Here is a 25,591-nt window from a genome sequence, read left to right as displayed (position 1 = left end):
CCAGTTAGTGTTAATTCATATATATCAGCCATTGGGGTCAAAAACAAGCAGCATGGATTCCCATAATACACAAAGAAGTAACTCAAGCCTAAGGCTTTGAATAGCACTTGAACTCTGATGATTAAAAGTTCACAAGAGAGCTTTCTGCATCCTTTTTAGAACACAGCATCTACTCCACCCCTTCAACCTCCATACTGAAGGCACATCTACACTCAGCTCCACACTCTGAGATCTGAGCTCCTGACAAAATAGGAAAAGGAAAGAGGTTTAACATCAGCCCACAAGCAATGGTTCAGGCTTTCTACAATGCTGTTACATGCATATATGTGACTCCATTTAATGCTCACAACCAGCCTGCAATTAGCAAGTGGGTATTAGCAGACTTTTTATCCTGGCTAAGTAACATTCAAAAACTTAAAATGAAAACCCACAGTCCCCTGCCCAACCTCCTTACCTCCAGTCCTATGCTCCACAAAGGAAAACCAATTTTAACTCTTCTGGTTGTTTTCCTTGGTACTTATCGTCGTGTTTTTAATTACATTTTTACAGCTACTTTTCTACTTGTCAATTTTATACTGTCTGCTGTGACAGGTGATAGTCTGGCCACCCGCACTCCCGATTCCTTCTCTCTCCACTGTTCTAATACACGCAGAACAAGAGTCACCAGTGTTCTGGTCACTTTCTAACTCCTCACTGCTGAGCCAAGCGGCCACTAGAACAGTTCACAAATGTCTCAGCTCTCCTTGGAGGCACATGGCAGAAATGTATATCCTTGCCCCTCGGTGCCACTCTGAAGTCAGATGTGATTTGCTTTGGCCAATAAACATAAGCAGTACTTGTGTCTCTTCCAAGTGGTGATTTATGAACCAGTGCACAATGCTGCCCTCCTCTGTCCCTGGTACAACAGTGTGAGCTCACACTAAGAGGAGCATCCATCTCCCTGGTCCCCAGGTAAGCAGATGCAGCAGAGGTGGCAGAAAGTTATCATGTTCTTTCCATGACCTATATAAGCCAGATACATTTCTTCCTGTTCAAGTTTTGTCTTTCATACAGTTAATAATTGCCTCTTTTTTTATTTTTTTAGTTTCCTTTATACTTATTACTAATTAATTCCAAGCTCTTCCATGTCATATTATAAAGCACCTCTCAACGTATTCTGCACATGATCCAATGAGCAAGTAAGCTATTACTCATCCTTTATAATGTCTGAGGACCTCCCGCCTTTCCTTTTCTAGCTGATTTCCAGACTTGCTACACAACTGGCTGGCATCCTGGAGCTTCCCTTCACACCTCCACTGGTCAGAACTCACTGGGTTCTAAGTCTCCCTTTTCCTTAGAGTATACTCTTACCTTGGAATAACTTATCCATCAATATTGCTCTAAGAAAAGGTATGTGGGCTATGCATTTTGAGACTTGTGTGAAAACATTTTTATTTTACCCCTACATATGTAAGTTCAGCTGGGAAGAGACTTCCTCTCAGTTGAAGGCTCTATCACCTTCCAGTGTGCAGAGTTGCATCTGGAAAGCCTAAGCAGCCACTTAATTCCTAATCTTCGTGTATAACCTCCCTCCCCCTTGCCCTTCCTCCCTACCCTAACCACCTCTGAGATTGTTTAGAATTCTCCCTCAGTGCCTCAGATCACTTCAATCAGAGGCTTCGGTGTGTTTACTTCCTCACCCCCGCCCCTGTAACCCACTCACTGTGCAAAGCAGCCAGTGGGCAATTTTATTCTAGAAGCTGAAGTTCTTCCTCTAGAAAATCTCCTGTTATTTGTTAAACTTGGCATTTTCTGTCACCACTATTATGTAGATGCTGGAACTCCTACATCTATTTTCTGATTTTCACACCTTATTTTTTATATTGTCCACCTCTTCGACTTCTCTGCTTTCTGACAGACTCCGTGACTTTATTTGAAAAACAATCTATTTAAAGTATTTTGTTGTCATTTTTCATGGTCTCTGAAAATCTTCTTTAAAACCTAGCACTTTGTCTCTCTGAGATCCCTTTGTCTGTTGGCTTGGTCTGCATCTTTTATACTGAAGACTCTCCCCAAGGCTCTCACGACCCCTGTCTGTCTGTTTACATTCAAGACCAAAGCAAATAAAGGTCTAGAAACTCCGTGGGTACTGCAGGGTTTATCAACTGATGGCCCTCACAGTGGTGATGAGATGAAGGCCAGGAGCAGGGAAGCTCTTCCGGTGAACAAAGAGTGTACGCAGGACCACTCCACACTGTAGGCATCTCCCCAGAACCAGTCAGCTTCTCTGAAACTCTTCCATTTTCTGACACAGAGGAGGATATGGGGAGACCTGCCCCTGCAGGCATTCTGAGAAAGTAGAGTTAGTAGCCAGGACAACAACTTTCCCTTAATCATCCTGTGTTTAGTCTTAAAGCTTAATTCTGCCTTCTATGCTTGTGCCCTGGATAAGATTTCTGGTCTGGCCTCAAAAAATAGAAAAGGTACGTGGAACATTTCTATAGACTCTTTATGAAGAACTTCAACCTGATCTCCTGTTTTTAGCTCTGTATTTTAGGCCCCACCTTTAAAACATAAACTAATAAAAGAGGAAGTATAGGAAAGTCTTATCTTTTATTCACTGGTTGTCATTTTGGTAGGTTCCAGGGAGAGATCAGAGATAAATACAGATTGATTGTTGTTCAGTCACTAAGTCGTGTCCGACTCTCTGTGACCCTTTGGACTACGGCATGCCAGGTTTCCCTGTCCTTCACTGTCTCCCAGAGTTTGTTCAAATTCATGGCCACTGAGTCAGTAATGCTATGTAACCATCTCAATGTCTGTCACCTTCTTCTCCATTTGCCTTCAATCTTTCCCAGCATCAGGGTCTTTTTCAACGAGTCTGCTCTTTACACCACATGGCCAAAAGTACTGGAACTTCAGCTTCAGTATCAGTCCTTCTAATGAATATTCAGGGTTTATTTCCTTCAGGATTGACTGGTTGGACCTCTTTACAGTTCAAGGGACTCTCAAACATATTCTCTAACACTACAATTCAAAAGCATCAATTCTTTAGCACTCAGACTTCTTTATGGTTCTACTTTCACAGCAGTAAATGACTACTGGAAAAACCATAGCTCTGACTATACAGAACTTTGCAGGCAAAGTGATGTCTCTGCTTTTTAATACGCTGTCTAGGTTTATCATAACTTTGCTTCTAAGGAGCAAGTGTCTTTTAATTTCAGGACAACAGCCACTGTCCTGTGATTTTGGAGCCTAAGAAAAGAAAATCTGTCACTGTTTCCATTTTTCCCCAACTATTTGCCCTAAAGTGATGGGACCGGATGCCATGATCTTAGTTTTTTTGAATTTGATCTCTGGTTCCTCTGCCTTTTCTAAATCTAGCTGAACATCTAGAAGTTCTTGGTCCATGTACTGTTGAAGACTAGCTTGGAGAATTTTGAGCATTACTTCGCTAGTGTGTGAGATGAATACAATTGTGCAGCAGTTTGAGTATTCTTTGGCATCTGGGACCGGAATGAAAAGTGGTCTTTTCCATTCCTGTGGACACTGCTGAGTTTTCCAAATTTGCTGACATACTGGGTGCAGCACTTTAATGACATTATCTTTTAGGATTTTAAATAGCTGAGCTGGAATTGTCCTCTGCTTTTCCCCAGTAGCATACTGGACACCTTCCCACCTGGAAGGGGCTCATCTTCCAGTGTCATATCTTTTTGCCTTTTCATACTGTTCATGGGGTTCTTTCAGCAAGAATACTGGAGTGGTTTCCATTTCTTCCTCCAGTGGACCATGTTTGACAGAACTCTTCACTATGACTTGTCCATCTTGGGTGGCCCTGCAAAGCATGGCTCATAGCTTCTTTGAGTTATGCAAGCCCCTTCACCACAACAAGGCTATGATCCATGAAGGGGAAATGCAGGCTGTTGAATTCAAGTGAAAGTCCTCTAAAGACAAACTACTTGATCCTGGGCAGCTTTTAAATTGGTAAGTGTTTCCTGTCTACGCCAGGCTGACCTCTTCTAGATCCTGCGTCAGGTCACTGGGTTTGGGTTCTGTTAGTTACACTGGTTGATTTTGTTTTGTAGGAAAAACTCATCAACAAATAGGAAGAAAAGTCAAGCAATCTTTCCAGATTTATTACCTACCACCCCGTACTCCTACCCCCCAACTGAAAAGATGTAATATACAAGTGAGTCTAGATTTAAAATTGCTGAAGTCAAATCTTAAAACTTCCCATGGGCCACATTACCTTGAAGTAGTGTGTGATCATATATAAAATATAAAAAACAGACCTTCCAAATAAACTCATATACATATTCTTTCTGTCGTTTTGTCATTATATGGACAAAGGACATCAACTGAAAATTATCCAACTCTGATGCAATTTTTGAAAGCTTTAGATTACAAAGCCTAAAGTAACAGGCATTTTATTTTTTATAGTTTTGTTTCCAACTGTCCCCCTTTTCTGAGGTTCATAAAAGTTCTTTAAACACTAAACAGAAATTTATTCTTCTCCTCATCATCAGTTTCTGCCACAAGTTTAGTGTTGGGCAATTTAAAACCAATGTTTCCTGTTTATTGTAAGTAAGAGGGAATCCTCTCCCTAATTCCCATCTACGGAGATGTAATTGGTTTCAAATGTTTGCTCACAGGTAGAAATACATAACCAACTACTAATTCCTAATAAAGAAAATGTAAAAATAGCAACTATATATTTTTCAGGGCAAAGTAAGTTTACACATCAAGCTGGTAATAGCAACTATAAGTGGTATGATTATACACTGTAGATTTCATGACTCAATATATTGTGTAAAAATTTCTAAAGCACCTAGAAATACAGTAGAATTTTGATATATAAGTGTATTTCCTTTTGCCAGTTTGTAAGCTGGGCCAACTAACATGAATCATACACATTTGGCAGCCACTTTTCCACAAGAGAATGTGGTTCTGTTCAGTTAGAAGACAAGACATTCTTCAGTGGAAGAACACAGACAACAGTCAGTCAGCAGAAACCTGTCACCAAGAATAAAAAATGTGTCAAAAGACTAATGTCACAAGTTCCAGGACACTGAGACCAGGCTCCAGCTCATTTCAGTTGTTTGCTCACGTAGCAAACCTGACATGCTGGTGCATAAATTCAAAGAGAACACAAAACAACCAGGGCTGAGTCTACTACGAATGATACACATTTCAGAGCTGGTCTGTGTTATGGTCTATGACAGCTTAAATCTAAAGGTGCATAATAAATGAAAAATGGTAGTCTACTTAAACAATACAGAGTAAGTTTTCTATAAATGGAAGGATACCTGTTGTGTTCGGTGCACACACTTAACAGCCATCCACTTCTGCTCAGAGCTAAAAGGGTATTCGGCTTTTCTGATATAATCCTGTTGCAGTCCATCAAGACCCATCTATATGGCACAAAAGAAAAGTTAATTCTCACCAATTTTTTTCCTTTAACAAAGAAAAAAGAGTCACAACTTGCAGGGAAGCAGGTTAGATACCTGGATTGTTTTCAAACAGCAGCATTCCACCTACACATACCACACTTCTCTGAAAAGCAGCACACATGTTCAACGTGAAAGCCTGGGTATATAGATAGTCCAGGGCACACTACTGAACTATACGCAGAGCAAAACTTTAACACTGACGATATTAAAATCTCAACTGGCTCAAACTCTGGGAAGAAGTAGAGTAACAAATAAAGGTGTCCAGCCAATACCTACTGTATAATCAATAGAAGTTTCAAACTCAACTCCTCAGCTCTCAAATAGGGTAGATACTCAAATCTACCCTGCCTGCTGCTGCCATCCTACACCCTCACCCCACCACTGACACGCTGACTACGACTAATGCCATGCAGCTCTTCTTCCTAGTACCCTTTTCATTTCCCAGCAAACACTCAAAAATATTCTTCAAATTATTCAAAAATCAAGTTTACTGCTCCTTCCTGGCTTTTAAAGGTCCTCCAGTAACCCATCACACAGCCAACTCAACAAGCCTCTAGGCCACTCAAACTGTTCATTTCACTTAGGTTAACCAAGTCAAAAGTCACAATTCAGTCTACCCTTATGTATTCCTCAAGCTTTTATTCTTGCTCTTCCCCTAGCTTACACCCGACTCCATCCTATCTAAATCCCTCCTTCCTTTCAAAGTTCAGGTTCCAAGTCTTAAAGTGCACTCTTCTTATACATGGCTCAGTGTTAAGACTGTCTTCTACCTTGGCCTGCCTTTTATTTGTTCCAGTCTGTCACTACTGACTTCCTACCTAAATTGTGAGGTTCCCCACCCATAAAGAGGTGGTTTCATGTTTACTTCTCAAAAAGAGAAAGTTAAACACAATACTCATTATTTAACTTTTCAATAAAAAAAAGTGATACTATGCTATTTTTAGTTACAAGGAAAACAAATGGTAAAGGAAAAAGGAAAGTGACTTCTCATTAAGGAAGTATATACATTATAAAACCACCAATTTGACTTTATCAAATTAATATTATAACAACCTACATTTCTATACTGAATCTCAAAAGAAGCAACCTCATTCAGAGACATCCTATTTTATACACATTTCCTAAAACTGCTCTTAAAAGTAGTTTTATTTTTGTTATGGGAGTGCCAGGTTGGACTTTTAGGTTTCTCATTTAATCAACTGTAGGACTTAGAAAAGGAGATCAACTGGGGTAGAGTCACTGAGATTAGCACCCTATCTTCCCAACAGAAACACTATCTCTACATTCATTTTAAGAAATTAATAATGGAAGGAAAGGGAAGACTGGAAAAAGAAAAGCTGACTTCTCATGTTGGCCTTAATACCTTTACATGGAAATACTAAAGAATGTTGCCTATTTCACGTTTGAAAATTGGCACTTACCAGCAATTACACATATTTATAAAACTTTTCATACAACACTCTGAATATTATGAAAAACAAGAACATTTCTTTGTAAGAATAAACCCCTAACTGGTCATTAGTTTGTATGCTGCATGGAAGAGATTGAAAGTTATAGTGAAAATCCTCATGCTCTGTATTTCCAGAAAGACTACAATTGGTTCCCAAAAGGCAGTACAAACTATGAAATCCTGTGCATCTCCTTCACTCCACACCTAAAAGCCAGCGATACTCAAATCCATGGCTTCATATTCTCTTGTGAGAGTGACGTTTTCACATGTCAAAGAAGAGAGGACCCGGCACATACCTTCATTGCAAGAGCAATTAAGGCTCCTTCCGTTGGTTTCCCCATTAGAGTGTTATTTCTAATTACAGCATCATTGCACACACAGCCAGCCTAAAAGAAATACACAACTATGAACCCATCACTGCATCCTAAGTCATCATGAAGAAAGCCACTTTCTTATCAAGAAAGCAGTATTTACCTCAACAATTCTGCTAACAGATGGGTTATAGAATCCATGGACAACATCACCATCAACAATCACTTCCCCAAATGGATTGTAGCCAACTCCAGTAACCTAAGGAACATAAAGTAGAGTCAATAACACACTACAGTAGGCAGTGACAATACTTATGAAAACAGAAAACTGATGAGCTGTGTTCATCATGACACTACTAAATGTAGAAAAGCACTCACATTTATCTAAAAGAACATTTAATAGTAAAAGGAATAGATAGTAATTTTCACCACAATGATAAACCTACAGTTAATTCCATATAAATAACTAACTATTATGCTAATTAATAATTATAATACATAGTACATTGTAAGTAAACAATAATATAATTAATATAACCTTCTATTGCTTCTATTTAAAACATACTATAAAAAGGGAAACTAAACCATGAAAATCTCTATATATGTGAGTTTAAATTTACACATTACATTTATAGGTGTGTGTGTGTGTGTTAGTCACTCAGTCGTGTCCAACTCTTTGTGACTCACGAACTGTAGCCCATCAGGTTCCTCTGTCTATGGAATTCTCCAGGCAAGAATACTGAAGTGGGTTGCCATTCCCTTCTCTAGGAGACCTTCCTGACCCAAGGATAGAACTCAGGTCTCCTGCATTGCAGGAAGATTCTTTACTATCTGAACCACCAGGGAAGTCCTACATTTATATAACACTACAATTTGCAAAGAATTCCAATCTATTACATTTAACATTCAGGACAAACCTATGACCTACACAAAAACAAAGTTCTTTTTGTAAATATTCAAGGCTCAGAGATAAATGATTTACCCTAGCACTCTGCAATTACTTTAACATAGTACGATACCCACCAATTTTAAAAATCAGAGACAGAGACAAGTCAGATACTTATATATGGCGACAACAAGCCAAGCCAAATACAAGTTAAATTTCACGATAAAAATAAGGCAGTTTAAGGGAATTAACAGTTAATGCTTGACATACAAAATTCTGGGCTTAGAACAAAAGATAAATTTACATCCTACCTTTCATAACTGGACCATATAAGCACGTGTAAACCCAATGACCCTTGCGGGTCATCCAGAAAAGACACATCCAACAACACAGCACTGGGTATCCTAACCAAATCTAACACCCTAAGTATACAGTCTCATTTTAAGGCCTCGTAAAACAGAATTAAACAGACCCAAGTACAACTTCTGTTACTTTGTGACATTCTTCCTTTGCTCACAGAACTGGCTATAAATACACTTTAAAATACTGTTCCCAAAACAAGTAGTATTAATGAAAATTCCAGTCAGAAATTCTGCCACGACTAGCTGAGACTAAAACATGTCCTCATACAGCTTCAAAATTAACCAATGCACATACACTAACATGCACTTCAGGGGCTATTCATATACAATTTTTAAAGTAGAATAATTCATGCATTCATTTATTCTTTCAACATGTACTAGTACAAAGCAGACCCTGTGTTGGGCACCAGAGTTTCTGCTCTATTATGCTCAGGGTATCATGGGAAGAGAGACAGAGGATTTCACCTAAACAAAGAGGTAGGGAGCTATGAAAACATGTAACACAGGATGAGTTCTAGGTGATCAGCAAAGCTTTTCTGAAGAAATGGATTAGAAGTGAGGTGCAAAGAATGAAGAAGCATTAAACTGTCCTAAACAGTGAGAACAGCACCAAAGGTCCTTAAGTAGGAGGAATTCTGTCACACTGCAAGAACCATAAAGTCAGTGTACTTGGTCTATGGAAAGCCAAGGAGAGATACAGACTGAGGAAGGAAGTATGGGACAGAACCCACAGAACTGTGAGCAGCCCCACTTCAGGAACCTGGTCATAATGGGAAGCCACTAAAGTATCTTCATTTAGGGAATTCTGAGAGGTTCCCTTGCTGCAGACAGAGCAAGGGTCCAGATCTGGTAACAGATGGATGTAGAGAGACAGAAAGGTGTTGAGGGAGATCAACATATCTGCACTGCACAGCTGGAGCAGGATCAAGACTTGGGAGAATCACATGGGGTGGAAAAATACTCAGCTGTCAACTACCTTGCACCCTTGTGAAGACACTGGAATGGTTAGGAACGCTAAACACCAAGACTCCTAAAAAGGAATTCTGCTGTTACAAAAAAACATCTACAGAGTACCTCAGCACGCAGGCCATCCGAAGTAAATATGTGGGTAACAGTCATTTCATTCTTGGTCAGCGTTCCAGTCTTATCTGAACAAATCACATTACAGCAACCTGAAGAATAAATCACCATGAGTCACCAAGAGTCATTAAAAAAAATGAAAGTTTACATTGAAAACAAATTAAAGACTCTAGAAAACTGCCTTGCTTCTCTGAATACTGTAAAACTCAAGCTCATGGATAATTTTAGGTTGTTTTCTCTAATCATGTTTACTTTATCACAAGGTAGTTTCTGGAATTAAAAAGATACTGAGAAATGCTCATTTTGTTTTATTTAGTTGAATTTCTACAAAGCTACTTGATATCAACTCTACATAGCAACTTTATATACTACATTTTCTAGAACATTTCAAGGTTACCTAAATATAAACTCATGTAATTTTTTCAGCCAGTATTTTAATGAGTTTTTGCCTTCTCAATATTAAACTACAAACTAGAAGCTAAATTTAACATTTTTGAATTCCTAAATAAAAAGAAGCTTCATAACATACATAAAGTTACCACAATTTTCATATCTTACATAAAATTACATTATAGAAATATAACTATTGTATACTTACTGTTCTTAATAAATTCACGAATGACAGTTTAGGATCTATCATTATCAATTATTTCTCTTGAGATGTCAAACAAGAATAATTCTCTGTAATTCCACAGTTTCATGTTACTTTATTTTAATATATATATATTTTATTGTAATATAGTTGACTTACAATGTTTCAAGTACATAGCAAGGTGGTTCAGTTATACAAATACACATTTATCATTTTTTAAATTATTGTCCATCATAGGTTATTATAAGATATTGACTATGATTCCTTATGCTATATAGCACACCTCTGCAGCTTGTTGTATAACTATTTTTTAATTAGAAATCTAGCATTCTATTCTCAAACAAACAGAACCAAAATGCTGTAATTTTTTTAACTGGGCAAAAATTCATGTTATGTTAAAAAAACTATAAAGCATATATACTATATATTATGTAAACAAAAGCTTTTCTACAATGCTTGATAAAGACTTGAAAAAGAACATCCAAAAAATACTGGAGATATTGGAGAACATAAACTAAATGAAATGGGAGCAATTAATGTGAAATAGAGAAAGTGAAAAAAACTAGATAAGATCATCATATAGTCCAGTTGTTTTTAAACATGACTGCTCATTTGAAGTTTATCTCGAGCTCTGGAGATAAAAAGCAATACCTGAGCATTTGGATTTTTCAAAAAATTTCAAGATAATTCTGATATGCATCTGGATTTTACAAAGTGATCATACGTTTTTCTAATGGAGCCTAATGTTGGTGATATAGAGCTCTACTATTCTTCTGTTGACCAATCATGATACAAAGGTATTAACAGTTACATAATCACAACAGTAAAAGATGTTTATCAGTTTTCATACTCAATAGCCAGACAAAAAATAAAAGATAACTACAACTGCAAGCCATAATGGGAACATGATTAATTTAACAATATAAAATAATTACATACAATTTGGGGGGTGGGGTGTCAAGCAGAGTGATGTGCTAAGTGGAAATGCATACTTGCACTTGTTTTCATCTACCCAGCCAGTTTGTGTCTTTTGGTTGGTGCGTTTAATCCATTTACATTTAAGGTAATTTTGATATGTATAAACCTATTACCGTTTTCTTAATTGTTTTGGATTTATTTGCTGTAGGTATTTTCCTTCTCTTGTGTTTCCTGCCTAGAGAAGTTCCTTTAGCATTTGTTGTAAAGCTGGATTGGTGGTGCTGAATTCTTTTAACTTTTGCCTGTCTGGGAAATTCTGAAAGAGATGGGAATACCAGACCACCTGACCTGCCTCTTGAGAAACCTGTATACAAGTCAGGAAGCAACAGTTAGAACTGGACATGGAACAACAGACTGGTTCCAAATACGGAAAGGAGTACGTCAAGGCTGTATACTGTCACCCTGCTTATTTAACTTATGTGCAGAGTACATCATGAGAAACACTGGGCTGAAGGAAGCACAAGCTGGAATCAAGATTGCCGGGAGAAATATCGATAACCTCAGATATGCAGAGGACACCACCCTTATGGCAGAAAGTGAAAAAGAACTGAAGAGCCTCTTGATAAAAGTGAAAGAGAAGAGTGAAAACGTTGGCTTAAAGTTCAACATTCAGAAAACTAAGATCATGGCATCCGATCCCATCACTTCATGGCAAATAGATGGGGAAACAGTGGAAACAGTCAGACTTTATATTTCTGGGCTCCAAAATCACTGCAGATGGTGATTGCAGCCATGAAATTAAAAGACGCATACTCCTTGGGAGGAAAGTTATGACCAACCTAGACAGCATATTAAAAAGCAGAGACATTACTTTGCCAACAAAGGTCCGTCTAGTCAAGGCTATGTTTTTCCAGTGGTCATGTATGGATATGAGAGTTGGACCATAAAGAAAGTTGAGCGCTGAAGAATTGATGGTTTTGAACTGTGGTGTTGGAGAAGACTCTTGAGAGTCCCTTGGACTGCAAGGAGATCCAACCAGTCCATCCTAAAGGAGATCAGTCCTGGGTGTTCATTAGAAGGACTGATGTTGACGCTGAAACTCCAATACTTTGGCCACCTGATGAGAAGAGTTGACTCATTGGAAAAGACCCTGATGCTGGGAAAGATTGAGGGCAGGAGGAGAAGGGGACGACAGAGGATGAGATGGCTGGATGGCATCACCAACTCAATGGACATGGCTTTGGGTGGACGCCGGGAGTTGGTGATGGACAGGGAGTGGTGAGGGACAGGGAGGCCTGGCGTGCTGCGGTTCAATGGAGTCGCAAAGAGTCGGACACGACTAAGCGAATGAATTGAACTGTCTGGGAAAGCTTTTGATTTTGCCTTCAAATCTGAAGGGGAAAATTGCTGGGTATTCTTGGTTGCAAGTTCTTCCCTTTCCTCATTTTAAATATGGTGCCATTCCCTTCTGGCTTGAGAAATTTTGAGAATTTCAGCTGATAGCCTGATGGAAGTTCCCTTGTGTGATATTTGTCATTTTTCCCTTGTTGCTTTTAATATATTTTATCTCTGTCTTTAATTTTTGCCTGTCTCTGTGTGTTCCTCCTTGGCTTTATTCTGCCTGGGACTCTCTGTGCTTCCTGGACTTGGTTGACTACTTCCTTTTCCATATTAGTGAAGTCTTCAGCTATTATCTCTTCAAATATTTCTCAGGTCCTTTCTCTCTTCCTTCTCCTTTTGGGACCCCTGTAATGAGAATGTTGGTGCATTTAAGTTGTCCCAGAGGTCTCTTAGGCTGTCTTTATTTCTTTTCATTCTTTTTTCTGTATTCTGTTCTGTGGCAGTGATTTCCATCATTCTGTCCTCCAGGTCATTTATCCATTCTTCTGCCTCAGTTATTCTGCAATTGATTCCTTCTTGTGTATTATTCATCTCGGTTTGCTTGTTCTCTAGTTCTTCCAGGTCTTTGGTAAACATTTCTTGCATCTTCTCCATTGTTCTCCCGAGATCCTGAATCAGCTTCACTATCACTATTCTGAATTCTTTTTCTGGAAGATTGCCTATCTCCACTTCATTTAGTTGTTTTTCTGGGATTTTATCTTGTCCCTTCATCTGGGACATAACTTTCTACTTTTTCATCCTAACTTTCTCTAAAGTGGTTTTTGTTTTAGCTGCTGTGGGACTGTGGTTCTTCTTGCTTCTTCTGTCTGCCTACTGATGGAAAAGGCTAAGAGACTTGTGTAAGCTTCCTAATGGGAGGGACTGGCAGTAGGAAAAACTGGGTCTTGCTCTGGTGGGCAGAGCCTTGTTCAGTAAAGCATTAATCCAATTTTTGGGGTTGTCTCCCTTCCCGGTAGTTATCTGGCCTGAGGTTACCCAGCCCTAGTATCTAAGGGCTCTATGGTAGGGTTAATAGTGACCTCCAAGAGAAATTAGCCCAAGTAGCCCAGACTGCTACTACCAGTGCCCCCATCCCTGTGGTGAGCCCCCACCCACACCTCCACAGGAGACCCTCCAGCACTAGTGGGAATTTTTGGTTTCATCTCCTGTGGGGTCACTGCTCCTTTCCTCTGGGTCTTGATGCAGGCCAAGATTTTCTTTGTGCCCTCCAAAACTGGAGTCTCCCTTTCCCCCAGTCCTGTGGAAATCCTATAATCAAATCCTTCTGGCCTTCAAGGTCAGATTACCTGGGGATTCTGAGTTAATTCCTAGGTAGGTTGATAAGGAGTCCAGGGTCCTCAAGGAGGAGAAAGGGACAAACTATTTTTTCCTCTACATTCCTTCATCCTAGTCATATAAGATGTTTTTTTTTTTAAGCTTTGAGTTGTTACAGCAACAATCTATTTCTTCTAAGACTAACTTTCTTTAAGCCCAGAGCTAATGATTACACAAGAAAACAACTCATCTTACTCAAGAGTATGTTTTTCCTTAAACTCTGTACTAATAATTATATATTAACAATGCATCTTGCTCCAGAACATGTTTCCCCTTCTTAAGAACCTTCTGACTAATCCTGTTATCTTAAGATGTATCTTGTGGGAGTGGGTCTGGTAAGACCTTTCTGTTAGTAACCAACAAAAAAGTAACCAGAACATATGTAAGGCCTTGATAAGACTAGCCTATGAGGCACTCTCTGCCTTCTTCTGATGTCTGTGTCAGAAGCTTTCTCTACCCCTTTTTTTACTGTAATAAATCTTTTGCCACACCAAGTTTTCAGTGACTGAAGACAAGTCTCTGGTTCTGAAGCAAAACTGTCTCCTTCAGAGATCACGAATCTGAACCGTTCACCGTAAGCAACCAATTCCCATCCCTTTGTCGGATCCCCAGGGTCAGAAGCCTGATGTGGGGTTCAGAACCTTCACAATAGTGCAACAACTTCTTTGTATTATTGTTCTCCACACTGTGCATCACTCACCCAGCAGGTATGGGCTTTGATTTTTATCGTGATTGTGCCATCCTACCCTCTCATTGTGGCTTCTTGTTTGGCTTTGACCATGGGATATCTTTTTTTGCTGGGTTCCAATGTCCTCCTTCAACAGCTAGTTGCAATTTTGGTGCTCACACAGGAGATGAGCATGCACATTTCCTTCTACTCTGCCATCTTGAACTGAAAGTCACTATTTTTTAAAAACATGATTTAAGCATCAGAACACTCCATGATGCAGAAAGATTTAAAGTTCCCTTATCTGAGTGACATGAATTTTTAATGACCTTTTTTGGTTAGTAAAATCATACTCAACACTGCTGTATGTCCACCTCCACCAGGTAAACCTCTAAGACAAAAGCTATAAAACCCCAAGATCTCTGCTAATGTAAGCTAACACGTCAGTGGACAAGTATGCTCTAACCAGAGACTTACCCAGAGTTTCAACAATAGGTAGTTTTTTCACAATCGCCCTCTTCTTCACCATTCTCATAACACCAAGGGCTAGAGTCACTGTGACCACAATGGGAAGACCTTCAGGAATTGCTGCTACAGCCAAACTGTAGCCAATAAAGACATAGCATTTAAGTATAAATTCAGTAGTACCCACAACAATAATTTCAATTAGCTGTTACTTAGAGACTAAATAATGTAATGTAGACTTAGAGACTAAATAATGTAAAAATTAATGTTGTCAAACCCATAAAAGGCCTTAGTATGAGGAAAAATTGATTAACATTTATTGGCCACCTACAAGCTACCAGATTAAGCACAGTGATTAAAGAATATACATTCTTACATCACACTGCCTAGATGTCTACTCCAAGCTTCAATTTTTACCTGTGTGAATTTAAGCTATTATGCCTCCACCCCATAGTTGAGTTTCCTCATCTATAAATATAGTAACAGGTGTTCACACAAAAACTTGTACATGAATGTTCACAGAAGCATTATTCACAATACTCAAAAGATGGAAAGAGCCCAAATGTTCATCAACTGATGAATGATAAATTGTGGCGTGTGCCTGTACACGGGAGCACATAAAAGAGAATAGAGTACTGATTCATGCTACAAATGGAAAAACCTTGAAAACATCATGCTAAGGAAAGCAGCAGGACACATGTTGCAAGATTTCACATATATGAGATGTCAGGAATAAGCAAATCCAAAAAGACAGAAGTCTGTTTAGTGGCTACCAGCGGGCAAGGAGAGGGCAGAGTGGGGAATGAACAGGCACAGCGTTTTCTTTCAGGGGTGATTTAAAAGTTCCAACACTAGATGTTGGTGATGGTGGTAACAATATGAATGTACTTAACACCACTGAACTGCATACATTAAGAGGGAATATTTTATTGGTATGTGCATTTTATCACAACAAAAAATTAGTTCATTATTTCCCTTCACAATATTAAAAAAAAAAAAACACCTTCAAATTAAAACTCTACCTGTCCCATTCCAGGTATTATCCCCTGACTCTGGTACAGATGAGGACAGGTACACATCCATCCTTCATTCTAACACTGCTCCCTGCATTCCCCTCTACTGCTCAATTTCTATTATCAACTTTTTCTTTAGCATGATCTAACTTGCCTCTCTCTCTGCCCCCTTCTGATGTCTGTGTCAGAAACTTTCTCTATCTCTTTTATACTCTAATAAAACTTTATTACACAAAAGCTCTGAGCAATCAAGCCTGGTCACTGGCCCCGGATTGAATTCTTCTCCTCTGGAGGCCAACAACCCCGGCATCTTTTGTGGTTCAGCAGCAACCTTTCATCTTGCGGACTCGTCTGAGATTCTTCAGGACAAGGCAAGGAGGCTTGGAGCTCTAGTTCTTTGCTCTCCTAACAAACACGTTTTCTGCTGTACTTTACTAACTCTACAGTGTGCTTGTGTGAATGAACGACCCACCCTGCACGAAGCAAGTGAGAAGCCCTACTCGGCGGTTCCACAGTGACCTCGTACGGCTCCTGGCAGAAACCCTGTCGGGGGTTGACACCGAGCTGCCAATGGACTTCCCTGGTGGCTCAGACGATAAAATGTCTGCCTACAAGGCGGGAGACCCAGGTTCTATCCCTGGTCGGGAAAATCTCCTGGAGAAGGAAACGGCAACCCACTTCAGTGTTCTTGCCTGAAAAACCCCGTGGATGGAGGAACCTGGTAGGCTACAGTCCATGGGGTCGCAAAGAGTCAGACACACCTGAGCGACTTCACGTTCACACTTTTAACTTGCCTATCATTACACCGTGTTCTACAACCATCATCAATTTTTTATAGGTTGATTCTAAAAGCTAAACCCAATAAATAATATTTATAATTACTGGCTGAATAGTACACACACTGTATAACCAAGAAATATGTGTTATCATTAATACTTCATTTTCTCTTTTGAACCTCTAAGTACAAACAGAAACTTCTTTACTTATGCTTCCATTAACTCTCACTGTATCAGCAAAGACAGCTATCATCATTTATAACTTAGATCCAATGGACCTTCTCATTCTTTTGTATTTAAATTGTTTTATAAATAACTTACAAAGGAACAGAATGGATTATGAAAAACTTCGTAAATTTTTATTTGAATGTTAACCCCAAACTATACTCTTGGATTTGAAAGTATATATGTATCTGAACTGGATAATGTCCTTTGAATGCAACTGCTCATGAACTGTCATGAATAAACCTAGAACATATTTACTTTACAAAACAGTGATTTCAAATTAAAAAACCATTTTTAACAGGTTGTAGGTTTATCAATTCTGGTTCCTCTGTTTGCATCTCTCTCTAAAATTAACACTTCTGAAAATGCTGATAACTCATAACTTTTAGGATAGTCATCTTCTTTGTAACACAATACCACACAACAAATTCCTTGCTATAGAATGATTACCTATAAAGAATGCCTGTCCCTCTCCTTTTACCCTTAAAAATAAAGCAGTTCAGTGGATTTTCTGATGGTCCAGTGGTTAGGACACGGCACTTTCACTGCCATGGCCCAGGTTTAATGTCTGGTCAGGGAACTAAGATCCCACAAGCCACACAGTGCAGGTAAAAAAATAAAAATAAAAAAAGTTTAGTCACTAATTCAGGAGTTTGAGAAAATCTAGAGCAACATCATTCAAGGGTTCGGTACTGAGATTTCACTTATATAATGACTCAATTTCACCTTCATCATTATAGTCTAGAGTGGATGCTGCTTTGCATTCATCTTCTGGTTTGTGTAATAATTATGAAAACTCTTCTGTCAATTATTTGTCATTATGGTAAAAAAAAAAAAAAAAACACTAACTAAATTTCTCAATTTTGTTTAATGAATGCAAAAAAAAAAAAAACCCAAAATTTTATCCCCAGACTACTTTTATACCTTTTTAAATGATAATGTAATAGTTTGGGAAAAATAACAAGAAAATTAAAGGATAAAAGAATAATAAATGATTTATTTATTATTACAGAAGGGACAGGCTACCCACTCCAATATTCTAGGCTTCCCTTGTGGTTCAGCTGGTGAAGAATCCACCTGTAATGCGGGAGACCTAGGTTAGATCCCTGGGTTGGGAAGATCCCCTGAAGAAGGGAAAGGCTACCCACTCCAGTATTCTGGCCTGGACTATACAGTTCATGGGGTCACAAAGAGTTGGACAGCAGTTTTAAAAGCTATTTATTCTTCTGCTTTCTCATTGTTTTACTCATTTTTAGCACAGTTGGAAATACTTGTTAAAAATTACTATTAGAGTAATAAGAAAGCAAGATATTTCAAGACATAGGAAAAATAAGGTCACTAGAGATCCCATGTGTATTTTAAAATTTATAAAAATGCAATAGACCCCTATGGTCATTGTAAAATAGAATGAAACTGTTTAAATGTTTGATATCTTGGAGGATACTGAGGTAGGAATAAAAGTCATGATGTGTTAATCTTCATGAAGTACTCTTAAAAAAATAAAAAATATGAGTGCAATAGATGATATGCCAATGATTAATAAAATTCATGCCCAATTTTAAATTCATTTCATATTTAACCCAAAGCTTCTTTACATATATTGAAGCCAAGAATTTCAAGTTGCATTTTTGCTTCTCCAAGGAAAAACTATACTCCTTCACTCTATCACAAATATCTTTTAACTTCTTATTCATCCTAGTTATTCCTTGTTGATTCTAGTTATTCCTAGTTATTCATCCTAGTTATTCCATTGGATTTTTTTTTAATCCATTGGTTTTTATTCTAAAAGTTGAACTATTACTTGCTAGACCTATCACAGAGCTGTCATCCAGAATTTCTCCTTAGAGGACTGAGTGAGTTCCACTTTTTCTTATATCCTATACAACATTGTCTTCTTTTCTTTCAGTCTTGATTTGGTAGAATTCATACAAGAGTAGGTGAGGAATATATTTTCTGACTACTTGCTTACCCATTTATAATTACCTAAATTGATACTTTGGCTAGTCCTAGATTTACAGATTTAAAATCATTTCCCCCCATGTTTTAATTGTACTACCCCACTGTCTTCTAATTTGATTCAAAGGGGCTGTGGATGAAGGTTTAAAAAAATCCTTTTTCCCTTCTATATTTGGTTAAATCTCTAATTTTGTTCCCTGAGTGATTGTTTTTGGTTAAATCTCTAGCTTTGTTCCCTTAGTGGTGACAGTATGGCAACTATGCTGCTAGGCAACACTGCTTATGATAAAAGGATCTCCTGACCAACAAATTATCTATGGATTGGAAGAATTATAACTCTACTATAGGAAGCCATAGCTTTGGGTTTCCCAATTGTGTTGACTCTCATAGCTGGAAATGGTCCTAGCAGGCATCCTGGAAAGTGTATGTTTCCAGAGATGTTGGCTCCTACAGAATATGAGGCATTTTAACCCAGGACAGCTCCTGCCCTCACAAGGTCATCTCATGTGCTTGTCTGAACTGCTACAGGGACTGCTGCAGGAACACTCTCAGAAGAGGAAGCTGCCCTGTGGTATTCAGGTCACAGGTACCAGGTATGACCTAGGAAAGTCCTGTGAGCTAAAATCTTAGTGGAGACCAAACACACCCCGTGATGGAAACTGCAGTCGCTGATGAGAAGTGTGATACCAGCCAAATTTCCTTCCTTTACACACGACCTGACCTGTTTCCCTGACTTTCACAATGATGTATCTAGGCTGGAGTTTTGGTCCTCCTGCTTGGCATCTGGAGGATCCCTTCAGTCTATAAAGATTCATGTCTTGCCTCATTTCTTGTATAATTTCTTCTTATCTCTTTTTAAAACTTTTACTGAGATATGGCATTTATTGAATTATTCTCTCTGACACTTTTATCTCCTCTGTTTTGGACATTTTATTCTATTTGGGGGAGATCATTTTGACTTACAGTTTTTAAGCTGAATTTTTAATTTCAGTAATCATAATCTTTGAAGTATTTTTTTTTTGATGTAGACCATTTCTAAAATCTCTATTGAATTTGTTCTATATTGCTTCTATTGTTTATATTTTGGTTTTTTGGCCACAAGGCATGTGGGATCTTAGCCACCCAACCAGGGATCAAACTCATACCTCCTGCATTGGAAGGCAAAGTCTTAACGACTGGACCACCAGGGATGTCTCTTAAAAATCATAAACTTAATAACTAAAAAAGAAAAAAAATGTGGGCCCCATGATCCTTTTCTATAGCAATCTGTCTGTCACGAGTGCAATCTCTTCGCAAATCTCTGAAATCATGAACACTTTACTGTTCATTTTCAACTTTTCTTCTATTCTTGCATATTTGGTTTTCCTCTGAGTTGATTATTCAGTTTCCATATTGTGTTCTTTCTTTCTCATGCTCCTAATTTTCAGTTTGGTGATCCTTAATTGTCTAAGTATAAAAATGCAATATTTGGTTGGTAATATCAGATATGTAGTGTGGAGTTTTTCCACTGCATATATGTAGGTTTTCATAGAGCTCATTTCAATATATGAATTCTGAACTGTTTAAGTACAGTTAATATACTCTTATGTGCTCATATAAAATCCATAATGAAACATAAACTATGCCAAACAAAAAAATGAGAGGCAAAAGACTTCAAATTATAAACAAACCATTAGAACTTACCTTACACTAATAGTAAACATTTCCAGTATGTCTTTTCCTAGTAACCAGCCAACCAACATGATGATACCTAGAACAGAATCAAACAGCTCTTTTCCCCTCTTATATAAAATCACCTGAGCATACAAGGGACAGAGCAACAAGTTGAGAGCAGCAAAAGTCCCTTGATATAAAAGGGGAAGTTTATCAGATCACAGTTGCCAGATTTTACAAAACTCCACTGAGGAGGGCAGAGTACACGAATGTTGAGGCTAAAGCTGTGCATGCACGCACACACCCACAGTTCCACCTTTTGCTGCCCCTGCTGCCACCCGTCCTGTAAAGTAATAATATCTCAAAGTTCCCGATATAGGAGGACATTACCACTATTTCTGTACAATGGGGGAAAAAAGAAGGCAGCACATACATGTAGGTTTTCTATTAACTGTGAGGTTTGCAAAAATAAACCCTAGAACTTTACTTCTCATAACTCAATACCCAGATACTACACATTAAATTTGTACTGCAAACCAAGAAGTACTTAGGACTTGGCCCAAAGATGATGTAAGACAGCTAAAACAGCAATTAACATTTAAAAATTACTACCTTTGCAGCATTTGAAAGTTAAAAAGCAATTAATATAAACCAAACAACTGATTCTTTACTCTCTCCTTTAATCTTTATCTTTGAAAAAGAAGGTGAGGGGAAGGGAAGTACCACTGTTTTTGTGAGGAAAAACACAGCATCAGAGTTTTAATAAAACAAAGTAACTTTGTATTCTAGATCAACATGTACACTTAAAATAAGATTTCCTTCATCTTTCTGCAATTACAAAATAATGATCCAGATTGTGATCTTCTCAGATCCCATCCCAAATACTACCCTAATAAAAGGAATTATGTCTGATGAATTATACCAGGGTCAAACAAACTACAATCTGTGCCCCTCCTATGTGTTTTTGTAAATAGTGTTTTGGAACACAGCCATATCCATTTGTGTTGTGGTTGCTTTTGACAAAAGAGCTGAGTATTTCCATCATTCAAAGTATGAACCAAAGGCTAAAATATTTACAATCTGTCCCTTTACCAAAAAGTCTGCTGACCCTTGATTTTGATCTTGACCCTTCTCCTATTCCATCCTAACCAGAAAAAAAATGTCCAACGCATTATATTAGAACCATGGAAGCAAAAAGCTGAAAATTTTTTTTCAAAAAACTTGAGGTGGTTTCATGGTAAAGTTGTTACTATAAACTGGAAAGGTTTAATTGGCTAAACTGCCTTTTAATTTATCAAACTGACTATAAATTCTAAAAAATAAACAGCAGTAACCAAATGAAGGGAGCTATGAGACACACCATTTAAACAAATGAACAAAATAACCTTCCCAGCTTTTACTTTGCTTACAATAATGAAAAATGGATCAACAGAATTAATACTTAAAGAATTATTTTATTGCAACTGTACAGCAGAAATGTCTTAAAATCACATTAAAGTTAGCAAGAAAAATTAAAATAACATCGTGGAAGAATTAAAGAAAAAGACTCCAAAATTGATGTGTTTAATGCTATGATAAAGATGTCATTTCAACTCCATGAAAAAGAATGGAATACAGAACTGCTGGTACCAAGATAAATAATTTTTTAGTAAAAGAGTACTAACTCTACCTGAAATTTTATACTAAAATAGATTCTAAATAAAATAGTAAAATTAAGTGTCAAAAGTAAAAAGTAAGAGAGTGATGTTTAAATAAACATAAACACTTTCCCACATGGGGCTGGAAAAGCCTTTATGAATGGAACACAGAAACCTAACTGCAGAGGTTATCAAAAGGAGGGTACGATCAGAATCTCAGGCAAGAGAGTGTTTCATTATACACATCTCTCCCCTCCCTACTGAGTTTATTATACAGCCCTCAAAAGCAACTTAAAAATCAAGGAAAAAAATACGTATTTCTAACTTAAACAACAAAAGGATTAATATCCTAATTATGCAAAGAGGTGTGACCAATCTAAGGCTTAAGCCACAAAAGAAACAGACTGGCAGTTCATAAAATACAATAAAATATGACAAAGTGTTCAGTTTCTCAAATAATAAATTTTGAAATAAAAAAGTTGGCAACAGTTTAGAGAGACACTTTTTTTGTTGTTGAGGGAGGGTATTATTTGGCAACAGGAAAGAAAAGCCTTTAAAAACATGCCCAAAATTTTAAAACCGTCACTCTTTGACCCAATAATATCACTTTCAGGAATTTATCCTAAGGAAATAAAGAGTAATTTATAACAAGATACCAACACTGAAGAATCACTTTTACAATTTTTTAAAATTTTAAAGACCTACACAAACATCTAAAAAGAGTGCTGACTTTTTATGCATGTATACATACACTCATATATTCACACAATGGAATACTACACAATCTTTAAATTTGTTTAAGGTGAGCATCTATTTAATGACAAGATGTTTATGATGGGATGCGTGAAACAAAAGAGAAAAGCAGTCATAACACAATACTATCATATTTTATTGAAGACTAGAAAGACATATTAAAATGTTTATAGAAATGCTCTTTGATTATAGGAATTACAGATTTCTATCTTTGTAGAAAAGGACAATGGCTGGGGATTAGTTTAATAGTTTAAAAAAAGTAATAGTAGCTTAACACATGAATGAATTAATGGATTTTTGTAAGTATGTACCTAATTTCTACTTCCCACTCAAAAAAGAAAACCTAAGTAAATATTATGAGATATACATACTCACTCTTCTCTTACCTATTATACCAAAGGAGTAAAAGGAAAGTTGTTTTCCTAAAAGGTCCATGCTCTTCTGCAGAGGGGTTTTTGGTGCCTTGACAAATTGGAGAAGAGTGTCACCACAATTACCTAAATTTAGTCAGCTTTATTAGATGCCAGGGATTCTAAGTGCTTAACACACTCATGACATGCACAACTCCTTCCGCAAGGAAAGTGGAAGGCCTAGAGGCCTAGACTTTTAAAAACCTGTTTATTTGAAAAGGTCTGTGCTCTCTATGCCTCTTTGGAGAAAAATCTATTCTGCCTAGCAGCTTCCCCAGGATTTCAATATCATCAGCTGCTCCTCACTTTCGTACTCTTTCTCATTTCTAGATCCACAAACATGCCTGTAAACCATCTTTTTATCCTGTTGGCTCCCTGGTCTCTGGCAACCCCTCTACTGCCAAGGCTGAGATGATTTTACATACTGCATCACATCCGGCAATCTCAGAAGGTTACCTGAGAAAATGATATTATAGAATGCACTTTTTTATATATATAAGGAGGTATTTTAAATGAGAGAACTGATTTTGAATATCCTTAAACAAGGATATCGTACAAGTTATTTATTTCACTTTGCAATCATTTTTTTCTCCAGATACCTGGGATTATGTCAAGCTGGGAATTTTGGTAGAAGATATGTTATAAAGCACAACTATACTATTTGGTAATCTTTAAAATTAATATGATAAAGCTAATTTCTAAAACTAATAAGCCTTATAAATAACTGGCCATAAATCTTTTTCTCCTATAAACAATGAATATATATCAGAATGTTTCAGAATATTAACCATATTAATTCAAGCCCTTCTAATTACAGGCTTTCCAATTATGCTTTTAAGCACAGACAACTGACATTCTGAATAAAATATTACTTTTGAAAGTAATAAAATAATCCTCCAATGTTCTCTTTTCCCCTACTTAAAATGGAGACTATTTCAGATTTGAAACCAAAACATTAACAAACTAAATACTCACTTCTTCTGCTTGCATCATTTTAAAAACTTCTCCGAATTCAGAATTTTCTCCTGTTCCAATGACAATACCCTAAAGGAAAAAACAAGAAATCATATTTACATTCAGATGGAATCACCTTTCTCAAATGAAAACAAAACCCCTTCATTTCTTTTCTCCAAAGCTACCCATAGTCAACATGTCTGACATAATACATCCAGGATTCCCTTCAGAAATTTACTTCCGATGTTACTATAGATCCCTAAAATCAAACACTTCATTAAACTTATCAATGACTCAGTTCTGAGGCCCTTAATATTTCTGAAATTTGAACCTTTCTTATTACTCAGACATTTAATGTAGTTTCCTCTCTAAATACTACTGAATAATGCCTTTTACATTGGTGTAATATTAGAATCCAGTAAGGGCTTCCCTGGTAGCTCAGCTGGTAAAAAAATCTGCCTTTAACACAGGAGACCACAGTAAGATTCCTGGGTTGGAAAAGATTCCCTGGAGAAGGGATAGACTACCCACTCCAGTATTCTTGGGCTTCCCTGGTGGCTCAGATGGTAAAGAATCTGCCTGCAGTGGTATAGACCTGGGGTTCAATCCCTGGGTTGGGAAGATCCCCCAGCGGAGGGCATGGCAACCAACTCTGGTATTCCTGACTGGAGAATCCCCACTGACAGAGGAGCCTGGCGGGCTACAGTCCATGGGGTCACAAAGAGTCAGACACAACTGAGTGGCTAAGCACAGCACAACACAGAATTCAGTAAACAAAATATCTGAAATCAATCAGTAGCTAAGTGATATACAGTCAGAACATTACAGCTAGTACCATATCAACTAAATTGAAATTTTATTCAACCAGTGGTGAACATACCCACAAGCTACTGTTTCTATCTAAAAAAATAAAATTCCCTGGTAAACAGAAGAACTATGGTTGTGTTATATCTCAGGGACACAGCTCACCCTTAGTTGCACAAAGAGCTGCCAAGGACTCTCTGTTCGGTTCTGCTATTTCTTCCTCGTGTATTTTTTAAAGATCCACGTAAAATTAGCCAAGAAAAGAACTGAGAAAATGGTTGAAAACAAAGGAACTGTTATCTTCAAAACAAGAATGGAAATTTACCTTTGCTTTGCCACATCTGACCAGTGTTCCCATGAAGGCAATGTTACTTCTTGATGCAAGATCTCCATTAGTAGCAGCCGGCTGAGGAGCTGTCACCTTAGAACAAGGCGTTGTCTCTCCTGTCAAGCTGGACTCATCAACAGAAAGATCCACAGCCTTGAGGGGCATAAAGCACTCTAGTCAGTTCAAGTCTGAAAACTCTTTCTGCTA

At 37.7% G+C, this 25,591-nt stretch overlaps 1 protein-coding gene across 3 annotated transcripts in view; it reads right to left on the bottom strand.

Annotated features, from left to right (window-relative positions):
• ATP2C1 (ATPase secretory pathway Ca2+ transporting 1) overlaps positions 1–25,591 on the bottom strand; it is a 150,624-nt gene that overhangs the window by 20,258 nt on the left and 104,775 nt on the right. For all 3 annotated transcript variants that reach the window (XM_043874519.1, XM_043874521.1, XM_043874520.1), the window contains 9 exons: positions 25,382–25,537; positions 24,274–24,342; positions 23,275–23,350; positions 20,529–20,595; positions 14,888–15,012; positions 9,513–9,610; positions 7,354–7,449; positions 7,176–7,265; positions 5,286–5,390 (listed from right to left, as the gene is read on the bottom strand). In XM_043874519.1, coding sequence (XP_043730454.1) covers positions 5,286–5,390; positions 7,176–7,265; positions 7,354–7,449; positions 9,513–9,610; positions 14,888–15,012; positions 20,529–20,595; positions 23,275–23,350; positions 24,274–24,342; positions 25,382–25,537 — 882 coding nt within the window. The remainder of the gene's footprint in view (positions 1–5,285; positions 5,391–7,175; positions 7,266–7,353; positions 7,450–9,512; positions 9,611–14,887; positions 15,013–20,528; positions 20,596–23,274; positions 23,351–24,273; positions 24,343–25,381; positions 25,538–25,591) is intronic.

The sequence above is a fragment of the Cervus elaphus genome, chromosome 19 (assembly GCF_910594005.1).
Source record: "Cervus elaphus chromosome 19, mCerEla1.1, whole genome shotgun sequence".
In the NCBI taxonomy this organism is placed as follows: Eukaryota; Metazoa; Chordata; class Mammalia; order Artiodactyla; family Cervidae; genus Cervus; species Cervus elaphus.
Note: the sequence above shows the minus strand (reverse complement) of the source record. Positions and strands in the feature narration are given on the sequence as shown.